This window comes from Narcine bancroftii, chromosome 6, assembly GCF_036971445.1.
Source record: "Narcine bancroftii isolate sNarBan1 chromosome 6, sNarBan1.hap1, whole genome shotgun sequence".
Lineage (NCBI taxonomy): Eukaryota > Metazoa > Chordata > Chondrichthyes > Torpediniformes > Narcinidae > Narcine > Narcine bancroftii.
Genome location: NC_091474.1, coordinates 130,546,986 through 130,558,973, shown reverse-complemented (window position 1 = coordinate 130,558,973; position 11,988 = coordinate 130,546,986). Strand labels below are relative to the sequence as shown.

Genomic DNA, 11,988 nt, shown 5'->3' with positions numbered 1-11,988 from the left:
GGAATGGAGGGATATAGATTTACCAAGCAGCAGAGATTTACCTTCACGTTCAGCGCAAACATGTACACCGAAAGGCCAGTTCCTGTGCCGAATTATTCCATGCACTAAGTAACAAGGATCTCGATAATCTTATGTACATGACTGTCAAAAGGAATGAAAGATTCTCACTTTGCTGTCCCAATGATGCCATAGGTTCATCCATATTTATTTTGTACCACAAGGCATATAGGAGGGCATGGAAACTGAACGGATTAAACATTTTGGGGGGAAAGACTTTGCTGCTAGGTTAGCTGTATAGTTGCCAAGCAATGCAAGAATTTTTTTCAAGGTTGGAGGCATTTGAAGACACCCTAGAATGGCCTGGATAAATGTGGAACATTAACAATGTTTTCAGAGTATTACTTGCTTTGACATAATTGTGTTTGACTGACATAGAACCAGCTTTGGCTATGAATTGCCTTCCATGCAGTTTTCCTCTTCTATCATTTTCCAGGAAATAAATGTGCAAGCCAAAAGGTTTTGCTCCATATTTCTTGCATCTGAAGGGGTCCTCAATTTGCTTAGAGTTTTCAAGATGGGTAGTAAATGCCTGTATCCTTCTGCTAGCTTATATTGAAGAAGGTATGTATTGTTCATTATTTCCCATAATATTTAAGCTGACTTTTGAGCTAACCCTCATAAGAAGTAATTTTGTTTTCTAAGACATTCTTTTGCCAAGGTACTTTTGAGTAAAATTATTTCTGAAAGTAACAAAAAGAATAATTTTACTCATAAGTTACTCAGCAAAAAAGAGAAGTGTCAACAGTATTTGGTGGACTAGTTAATGTCTGCTTTCAGTGCATCTCCGTAAAGCCCTTCTCTGGCCAGGTGTTGATTTGTTGAAATCATTTTCAAATAAAAGCATGATGCCAAGAAAGCTGATACAACATTTAGAGATGGTACAGAAAGATAAGAAATATAGATCCTTCAAAACCCTTTGAGATAAATTTGAGAGAAGGCTAATACTCGTACAGATGATTACTGAAACATCACAGAAATTAGAAAAGGGTCTTCTTGCATCATGCAAGTGAAATGATTGCTAGAAGTGGAAATGCTCATAACATCACTGAGTCACTTAGTTTGCCTGCAGTGTCCATATTATTATCTGATGTCATGAACTTAAATGCCAAATAAACAATTCAGATAAATTCCACTGTTTCTAAAAGCATTGATGAGATGGCAAGGGGCACTGAAAAGCAATTCATCATTTCATTACAATTGAAGAAATTCTCCTTATAATTAGACAAATCCATTCTGCAAGAGAATGACACTCTTCTCATGCTTATGCCAGATTCTGGAATGGATACAAATTGATGGAAGAGATGTTGTTTGCCAGAAGATTAAAACATATACAAAGGCACTGACTATTTTCAAAGAAGTTAAGTATTATACAAAGGAAAACAGTATTCTATTCAAGAACATAGTTGCCTGTGCAACTTCAATGGCTGGACGATACAGAGTACACATTGGACACCTGAAAAATGTTATCCCTTCAGTCTTTACTTTTCATTGTGGCATTGATAGGGAGCACTTAACGGTTAAAAAAAACATTGGGGGGACGTTTAAATTCTTCGCTTTCGATTGTAATAAAGACTGTAAACTTTATAAAATCACATCCCCTTCAAGACCGACTATTCCTGCAGCTGTGTAAGGAAAATGACAAATATTTCCAGATGCTGCTGCTGCAGGCCAAAGTGAGGTGGCTGTTGAAAATAAATTATCTTTGTCTTTTTGTGGCACTCTGGGTCACAATTATTTTCTTTCTTTCCCTCTCATAAGAAATATGGAGTAAAAACTCAATGCAAAGCAGGACTTATTTTATCTGACAGAAATTTGTGACAAACTCAATTTATTGATCAAGACCTTACAGGATAAACACAATGGATAGTACAAAAACCATTGTTTCTCTCCATAAAGAGCTCAAAGTCAATTGAAGCAATATCACACATCAGAAATTTTTACAATTTCCAAATCTGAACAAAATGCAGAAGCACTGAGGGATAATGACATAATGTGAAACAGCTAAACCAAATATGCACAGGTCTGCAGGAAAGATTTAATGGCCTGTTAAACCTCAATATCCTGTACTGGATATTAGATCCATTTAAGGAAAAATCCATAGAGGTTGACACATAAATTCAAGAGAGGTTGATTGATCTTCAGTGTGATATACCAGTAATAGCCTTCCGTAACTTCAATCAATTTAACAAAGATTTTTGGGTTAAGAGTGATCTGCTGAATATATTCCCAAAACTATGGGAAAAGGCCAATATAGTTTTCATTGCCTTTCCCTCAACATACTTGGTTGAATGTAGATTCAGAAAAGTAGTTTCCTTGACACTATCCAGGAACAGATTTGATATCACAACATAAGGTGACCTTCAACTATTGCTATCCAATTTTGGAGCATGTCATTTAAAAAAAATACACAGGAACATCAAGCTCAAGGTTCTTAGTAATATTTTGATTTTATAAGAATTATTTTTTAAAGTTCTTTTTATTAAATTTCTCCAGTTTATGCTTAAGGTTTCCTAATATTGTGCTCCAATAATCTTTTTTTCATGTTTTCTTATTTCCCATATGTTTAATAAGAATGATTTCCTATTGACTGTTCTGAAATCACAAGTCACAGTTGTGACCCTTAGAGCAAAAGCTTTATTTCCTTTTCACTTCACATACAGAAATATTTTTTATGTAGTCAGTAGAAGAGAAATATGCAAGAAAGCAACTAAACTTGACTGGTTCACAGAGAAAGGGTCCATAAACTTTAAGCAATGTCCTAAGGGGGCCATACCCAAAAAAAGGTTGAGAATGGCTGGTTTACTTTGCCAGCTACAGATGCCAAGATTAAAATAATGACCAGTTTAATACAAATATTTGTGTTGACAAATCAGAGGTACTTTATGTTACACAGGCAACTTTACAGCTGAAAAAGGCAATAACTGAAGGCTGCACACAGCACCCTATTTCTAGGTAGAATGTAAATGAGGGGATAATTTAATAGCCATTATTGATGCTGTTTGACACAAGAGTTAATTTTATACACTATGTAACTATTATCTCACTGCATCTTGCTGGAGAAATTCCACTGCCCTCACTGGGAAAAGTTGCCACTGTTGGCACAAAATTTTGATCCTTTCATTCAAGAGTTCTCTAAATTAATGACAGTGGTAGAGGATATTTAAGATAATGTTAGTTTAAAATAAGGAATTAAATAAAACATGACTGTGTTTGTCAATGGCTTTATGACATAAAATGTCAAAGAACTGGGAGAAGTATTTCTCAAATGATTGAACAAGGGAAGAACATAAACTTTGAATAACTTTTGATGAAATGTGTTTCCAAGCCTGCAGCTGTCACGTTATTTAAATCTCAAGTCTGTAGTTCAAGAGCAATATGCAAATCTATAGATACTTGATTTTATCAAGTACATTTTTTATAGAACTAAAAATAATTAGGAACACATTGAAAGACATGGGCCACTGAGCCCATGCCTGTGTGGCCATTCACCTTTATTATGCTGATCTGTAATATAATATTCAACTAGAATATTACCCCTCCACAAATCTTCGTCCTCGAAGCCAAGCCAAAGAAAAAAGAGAATATCTAGCTTTTACACACATCGTTTGGTATCTATGTCAAGAAAGATCTGTCGACCAAAATGTCAACTGTCCAAACTGCCTGCAGTTTTTGTGTTTTGCCTTGACGGGGATTTCATTTTCCCTTTGTTCTTTTGGTGTGAAGCAATAATGATTTCACTCTAAAATGGATTAGCTTACATATGTTTCTATTTTCCAATCAAAGAAAATATCTTTTCTAATCCACTTTTAATATTTAAAACACCTTGCTTGGATCATTCCTCAATTTCTTAATTCAAGTGAACAGAATCTAATCAGTTATTGGTGTTGAATCCACCGAAAAACCAATTTCTCTCTCCTGAAATTGGCTGCCTAAAAGTAATATTGTGTTCCCAACAAATTCTAACTAAGATTCCCACACAACAGAGCACTTGCTCACTTTTTATTCCAACTCATTAGATTAATAAAAAAATTCTGTGACTCTATTTGACTACTTTATATGGTCGACCACATTTTAATGATTTATGCAGTTTGATATCGAATCTCTTTGGTCCTCAATAGTTCCCAATCCATTGCCAGTCACTTGCTATTAAAAACTATTCTGATCCGTCGTCCCACATTCAATGATCATAAGCCACAGCTTTCTGTTTTGACCTTATGTTGTGTTTGGAAGAGTATCAGGTTTGGTGGGTTCACAGAGACGAGTCTGGACACAAGTGTTACAATGACAGGAAACTTTATTGAACACACAGGAGGAGACAAACAGGGGAGAATGTCAAATGATACTTAATAACTCAATTACCAAAAAATTAGATAGACATTCACATTGCATCCAGGTTGGACTCCTATACCAGAGGCCGCCTATCTTTATGCACTAATGCACCTGTACACCTCTACTTTCAAACACACTCTTGGTTCTCTGTACCAATGGGGGTGTGGCTCTCTGCAAGCAAAGATCTATTGCAGTATTATGGCTCTGCTTAAGTATAGTGCACACCTTACCTTCGACTCTTCCAGCGATGTCCACAGTAGTGACCTGGTTCGGAGCAATGTCCGAGGCTTGGACCACGAGGTAGAAAGAGAGGGATATTTTATACTGTTCTGAGCTGGGTTTCTGGCCAATGTTGACACTGTCATTTAAATGGGCCAAAGGTAAGGAGTGCACTAATGGGTGGCCAGAGTCCAACTTTGATTGGAAGGTGATTCGACTTCTGAATAAGTTTCAGACAGGTAGGACGCGTGACCCTCCGCAATCCACAATGTTCTAGACAGTGAGACCACGTGTTCCTCTATATATAACATTCCACCCCTCGGAATTCACATCACTCACCAATCACCTCCAACACAATGAATAACTAGTTCCTAAACTGTGAAATCTAAGTAACATGTTATAACAGTAAAAACATTTCTCAAATTATTCAAATCTAGTGGATCGATATATACTAGTGCCTTCCATATGATGGACAAGGCACATTATCAAACTCAATGACAACACATCACCAGCTCCCACTCCCCCCCTCCCAACCAAACAGGATCGTTGCCTTCCTGATGGAGTAGGGTGCTGTGTGAACTGCTCCCCAGCATGAGAGGGGAGGGAAGAGACTTATGAGCTTTAGTTTTGCCCTTAGTCTGTCCCTTTGTATCTTTCTGCTCTATCAGGGCATATGAGACAATCTTTCACAAATCTACCGAGTAAATCCCTGCCAGGCTAATATATCATTTGTTAACTAATTACCCTTTTATAAACAATAATTCTTCAATCCAAATACACAATTACTTGATCTATGAAAACTTTAGCAATTCTGGTGAATGCATTTGAACAATTTCTAGCAGGACATGTGATAATGATGTCTATTATTCTCATCGTTAACTTTTCTTGAACTTCTAAATCCACTAGGTTCCTCACCTTGACTTAAGGTAGCCCTGCAGTAATTTTTCATCTTTTTCCTGTGATGAAGTTAATTACAAACTCATTCAAAGAAATTTATCACCTTATTACGTAACATGGTGACGTTTGCATCTGGCATAGCTCATCTTGTCTCAATATATTACTAAAAACATATGTGAACTTTTTAAATTATTGTACCTATTATATAGGTTGAGACCACTCTCTCATCCAGCATTTTGTGGTCCAGCAATTCCTGTGGTACATCATGTTTTAAGTCTCTAGGCCTAAAATTAACTAAGATTTAAAATAACATATATTTAATTAACTTAGCATGCAACTCTTGTGATCTCAGCCAACAGTGTTTCCAAATTAAGGAAATTTTGGGTTATGGACATGTGGTAAACCACTATACGTATATACGTATGGATGTGTAAGGCCGCGCCCTTGCTGACTGTGCCTGAGGCTCCTCCCACTGATGTCTAAATAAAGGCAACTGTGCCACAGACCCCTTCCTCAGTCCAGGACAGTCGAACCTCCATTCTGTTGTTAATAAAAGCCAAATCAGTATCTCTACAACTTCTGGTCTTTCAAGTTACTTCGTGATGGCTGCGAAGAACACGGAGAGCCTGATCAGAGATGCCTATGTTGCGGACACAAGATTCAGCTGCATCCAACAGAGACTGGTGGAGCAAGGTGAGGTCAACTTACAGAAGACTAGCAAACATGCTAGAGGTGGCCATCCAAAACGTGGACACATACTCAGCCACCAACGCATCCACCTCATGGTTACCGCGGACGCCGCCAATGTGGTTACCGCAGATGCCTGCGGAACATCACCATGTCCTTCCAGTGACCTAACCACTGCCGCTGTACTCCACGAGCATCTGAAGTGCTACTTCTATGACCAGCACAAACACGTAAGAAAACGCCACCTGGCGAAAGACATGGTTTGTGCTAACTGTGGGAAGAAATTTCATTACACTAAAGTGTGTAAATCTGAGTCGCCCTCTAAATCTAGCAGCGCCATGTGCAGGCCGTGGGGGTGGCCATCTTGTCAATCCAGCAGTATCACGTGTGGACTGTAGGGGCCACCATCTTGAACATCATCATCTTCCCAACCCAGTAGTGCAGTGTATGGGCCATGGGGCCCGCCATTTTGGAACCAAACAGCCACACACGCCACTGTATCTATAGAGCTCAACAGCGACTCAACACTGACCTCCGTCACACTAGCTCGAGGAAGCCTCCAGATGCCATACCCAGCGGAATACGAGCCAGCACACAAATAGATTGGTTATAGGCCCTCTACAATGAGCTCTGCCACCCCAGGGTCACCAAGTTCTTCCACTTTATCAAAGCCCACAATCTACCTTACTCCATTGAGGAGATCAAGACCATGACCAGAAATTGCCAGGTTTGTGCAAAGTTCAAACTGCACTTCTATCAACCAGAGTGTATCTCATAAAGGCTACCCACCCTTTGAAGGCTTGACCGTTGATTTCAAGGGGCCCCTCCCCTCCTCTGACTGCAAAGTGTAATTCCTCAATATCATAGATGAGTACTCACATTTCCCGTTTGCCATCTCCTGCCCGGATATAACCGCTGCCACAGTTATCAAGGCCCTGCGCAATCTCTTCACCCTGTTCGGATACCCCTGCTATATTCATAGTGACCGGGGGTCCTTTTTTATGAGTGATGAGATGCATCGGTACTTGCTGGACAGAAGCATCGCCACAAGCAGGACCAGCTACAACCTGAGGGAACGGACAGGTGGAAAGGGAGAATATTACCATCTGGAAGGCCATCCTCCTAGCCCCGAGGTCTAGAAGCCTTCCAGTCTCCCATTAGCAAAATGTCCTCCCTGAAGCGCTCCACTCCATCATATCGCTCTATGTACCGCCACCAATGCCACTCCACATGAAAGGATGTTTTCCTTCCCCAGGAAATCCGCTTCAGGGACCATGCTGCCATTCTGGCTGCCGTCCCCAGGACTGGTCCTACTCCGGAAGCATGTGAAAAGCAATAAGTCTGACCCACTAGTCAAAAGGGTCCATCTCCTCCATGCCAACCCCCAATATGCCTACATGGCATAACTCAATGGGCATGAGGGCACGGTCTCCATTCAGGACCTGGCGCCCTCAGGAGTCTCTGAGACCATTGCTGATCACCACGCACCCCCTTTATTCTATCACTATCCATGAGGCATCAGTAGCACAGTATGTTACCCCTGCCTAATTATCAGATCCAGCGCCACACATCTACTAAGTCAATGCCGACGGCAGCGTACAGGTGTCCCAGACCAACCAAGATACAACACCTGCATCGCAGCCAGTACTATGATGGTTGCAGTAGCAGACCAGACCACCCAAAATACTCAATTTGTAAGAACATTTAATTTACTTCACCCAACCGACTCTTTCTAAAACAAGAGGTGAATGTGGTAAACCACTGTATCTATATTTGTATGTGTTAGGGCACACCCTTTGTTGATTGTGCCTCAGGCTCCTCCTACTGATCCCTGAATAAAGGCATATGTGCCACAGACCCCCCTCCTCAGTCCAGGAGAGTCAACCTCCATTCTATTCTGCAAAAAAAGCTTCTCTACAACTTCTAGTCTTTGAAGTTATTGATGGTGCATCAGGACAATTCTTGCAACTCATGTAACCCAGGTAATGCCTATCCTTAGAAACAACAATTCCCTTGCTCAAAAGAAAACGATCAGAGAAAATTTTTTATGTGGTCTGGCATCAGCCAGGTCCCCAGGGCGATGGACTAGAGTTTTAAGATCTAATTTCTTCATTTTACATTGCTACAGTTTATAATGTTCCTCATCTAACAGTTCCACATTTCTTTTCAGATTTTTTCTTTCCACCTGATTCCATTGCTTTCCTCATTCAGTCATCTTTGTTCCAAAACAACACAAGAGTTTTTGCCTTTCAAGAAACATCCTCATTCTTAAGTTCACCCTGACAATGCAATCTCACACCTAGTCTTTTTGATCAATGTATAAAGTTTCCTTTCCCATCTTTATTCATTTTACAAAAATTTTACAACACATTTCTTTTGTGTGTCTCAAGCATCCAAATAATTTCCCATCTGGTGGTAATAATCCATCTGGTCTGGCACATGGCACTTAAAACCAATCCGGAGGTTTTATTCTAGAAGTTCTGTTTGCTCACCTCACAAAACACCCATTATAAAAAGCTCAAACTTTATGCAAACTGAATAATTAGTTCCCAAAATACTATAATCTCTGATTTGCTGAATCAGGTATCCCTATCATTAACATCCGGACTCTTGAATCATTCTTACACATCTGACTATTAAGACCTCCATAATCACCACTTGACTAACTTTGCCTCCACCATTTGCCTTGAGTCTTGTAGTTAACCCCTTCTATTTTTTCAAGGTACCAGTGACCCAAGCTCAGCTATACAGATTATCATCAGATTTTGCCATGATATCCGATGCCACCCTTTCTTTTACCAATAGATGACATAATTATTATATGGTGTAGCGAATGACTGTCAACGACTGTCCTCAACCACAAATTCATACATTAAATCTTAATTCAAAAGTTGTCACATCTGGCTGTTCCAGTAATCTTCCTATTTGCTTTACCCATAAAGAAATATTATCTAGTTAAAGTTCAAGTATCCAATAACTACCATAATTTTAATCTGATATTTCCATTGATTATAAATTTGTTAGTGTTTTAAACCAGCAACCTCAAAAACAATCTTAGTTCTTCGATAATCTAATTACATTTTCATTGAGCTCTGTGATAAGTGACATGACAGATGTCTCTGCCTGCAATTTCCCATGTGACATGTAGCCCAGCTAATGATTAGAAAATCAGAGGACATATCGCATAACCATCGAACATGCATTCGCTGCATTCAAAGATCAAGATGTTCTTGGCTCAGTTTTGAGCAGGACATCTGTCCGTCTCTTCAACATAACGAAGGCTGCAGCTACGAGAGATATTCAAACCGATGAGATTGGAAAGTCAGCAAAGAGAAAGACTTCCTGTTTTATATCCATTTGGCATTAGCAACTCAGATTTGCAATGTTAACACACAATACAGGTTATATTCAAGTATAATACACAAATAACTTTGGCTCTGAACTAACAACCCCATTGTTAGTAGTTTCATGTTGCAACCATTCAAAATCACAAAATATTGAAGTGTGCTAATTAATGTCCACCAAGTACATAAATGACAAGATCTACAAGTGAGAAAGGTATTATCGTTATTAATTTAGGATTCTGAAGATACAAATTCAATCTCACAAAATTAGCCAATAAATTTAATTTCGCTATAACAGCAAGAACCCCCCAGTGACTGCCCAATTTAATTCCACATACTATTGTGACATTGACATGTCTGTCCGTAACCTCATGTACTGCCAAACTGTGGCCACCCACAACACCTTATGGTCCATCTTGGCAGTCTCCAACCAAACGGCATTAATACAAATTTCTCCAATTTCTGTTAACTCCTCCCCTATCTCTCCCTTTCCCTACTCTCCTCCAGCTCCCCACCCTTTTTCCAACCTTCTCCTTATCAGAGCTACCCTCGACCCATTCCCACTCAACATTTTTCTCTCTTCTACCTGCCAACCTGTATCCACCTATGGTCTCTTATCTGTTAGCCTGTGCTCTTCCTCCTCCTTCCCTTCTCTCCCCTTTCCCCACCTTTTGATTCAGATAGCTGCCAGTTTTCCTCATAGCTAAAACAAAGGGTCCAGGCCCAAAACATTGGTTACCCTTAACCTTCATGACCTGATGAGTTTCTCCAGCACATTTGTATATTGCACTCGACCCCAGCATCTGTAGACTTTCTTGTTTAACTACATGATTCATATTCTGCTACCTGACCCCTCTGTTTCTCTTGCCTCTACCTCTGGCATCCGCTAATTTACTGTACTGTGGCAGGAGCAACAATTCAGAAAACTGCCCTTTAATTTGTTGGAAACATTAGCCATATTAATAATATAAGAACCTTCGAATGTGTGGTTTCTTATTCCCCAATTAGATGATTGTATTTTGGATCACTCAAATCTATGTTCAGAGCCTACCTTTGTCCCTGAAGCCTTTATCTTGTCCACATAATCCCAAACCATCTGAGGAGGAATCCTCCCTCCTACTTGTATGGTATCCGGTAAATCCTATAGTGAAAAATAAATATTTGTTAATTAAAGAATATATTAAAAATCCAGCATTTTCTCATTATTTCAGCTTATCCTTCTAATTATTTTTCTCTTTTCTCTTTTTTCATGCTCATGGGCTAGAAGGGCGTTATAATGCTGTATGTCAAAATTTAAAAGTTTATGCCATTGTTTCCAAGAACAAGCAAGTGATGTCTTCTCAGTTCATAAATAAAAGCACTCAGTTTCAAAAGGGTTACAATTATAACCTGACTAACGTTGTGTACCCAGTTATTTCACCAGGTAAGCTACTTAACAGCAACTTTCAATGAAAGTAGGAAAGATGTTAAAGCAACGACGGGGGGAAAAATGGGACAGAAATTTACAAATACCTGCTCCATTTCTGTCTCCATGATTTCCAACCACATTACCGAGAGAAAAAAATCCTCTCTCTTGTGGTGCGGCATATCAGTGAAAAGATGATATTCCCTCTTTTTTACAACATGTATATTATTGTTTGCTGAAACAATAAGGGCTAGTGAGAAAGTGAGGGGTGTAATAGATAAATAATGGGAGAATTTGGTAAGATTTAGAGTAGGTTACATACATATATTTTAAAACAGATCTTATTTGAAAGACTGAAGAATTCATATTTAGTAACATTGCAGGATCTTTGGATATTTCACAAGTAGGTGCTAATTGAAATGACATCATGAAATGAATGACCATTGTTTGGAGGAGCCAAACTGGCTGTAAAAAGTACTTACTGTGCGCTCACAGAAAGGTCACTCCTGGGTTTTGTTTATCTAACAACAGCTTGACCAAGGAGAAGAACTCCTGTTGTTTGCTGAAGAAGGTGGGGGTTTTGCAAGTGAGAGAGTCACATGGCTTTCTGGGAGTCTCGGATGGAGAGAGAGAGGGAGAGAGAGAGGGAGAGAAGACAAACCCTCTCAGCTAGTGTGTGTGACACTGAAAAGAGACTGAACAGTTACAGATGAAATAAGCCAGGAAGAGCTGGTTGGAAACAGAAAGCTCCAGAGCAATGGATGGCTGGAAGTGGTATCTGTCTGATGTTTCTCTTGGAATAAGTGGAACAGAAAGGAACTCTTTGAGAGCCTGAAGAAAGAGGTTACCATCTGGAAAACCCTGATGGGGCAAGTTTCATCAGTGAGGCATTGAGGTGACTAATGGTGGTACCTCAGTTGTGGAAATCCTGGAACAACAAATCTCTCTCTGCAAACCCAACAAGAACCTTCCAGAGCGGTAAACATTTACCTTTCGAGCACCAAAGCCTGGTGAACTTTATACATGTTAAATTCTGTGCACAGTATA

The 11,988-nt window shown here is 39.5% G+C and overlaps 1 protein-coding gene and 1 long non-coding RNA gene across 10 annotated transcripts in view; one reads left to right on the top strand and one right to left on the bottom strand.

Annotated features, from left to right (window-relative positions):
- Positions 1 to 11,988, bottom strand: part of phf3 (PHD finger protein 3) — a 151,337-nt gene that overhangs the window by 14,907 nt on the left and 124,442 nt on the right. For all 9 annotated transcript variants that reach the window (XM_069886101.1, XM_069886099.1, XM_069886105.1 and 6 more), the window contains one exon: positions 10,588 to 10,677. In XM_069886101.1, coding sequence (XP_069742202.1) covers positions 10,588 to 10,677 — 90 coding nt within the window. The remainder of the gene's footprint in view (positions 1 to 10,587; positions 10,678 to 11,988) is intronic.
- On the top strand, positions 23 to 1,771 carry LOC138736487 (uncharacterized). Its single transcript, XR_011340309.1, has 2 exons — positions 23 to 621; positions 1,331 to 1,771. It is a non-coding gene; the product is annotated as an uncharacterized lncRNA (long non-coding RNA).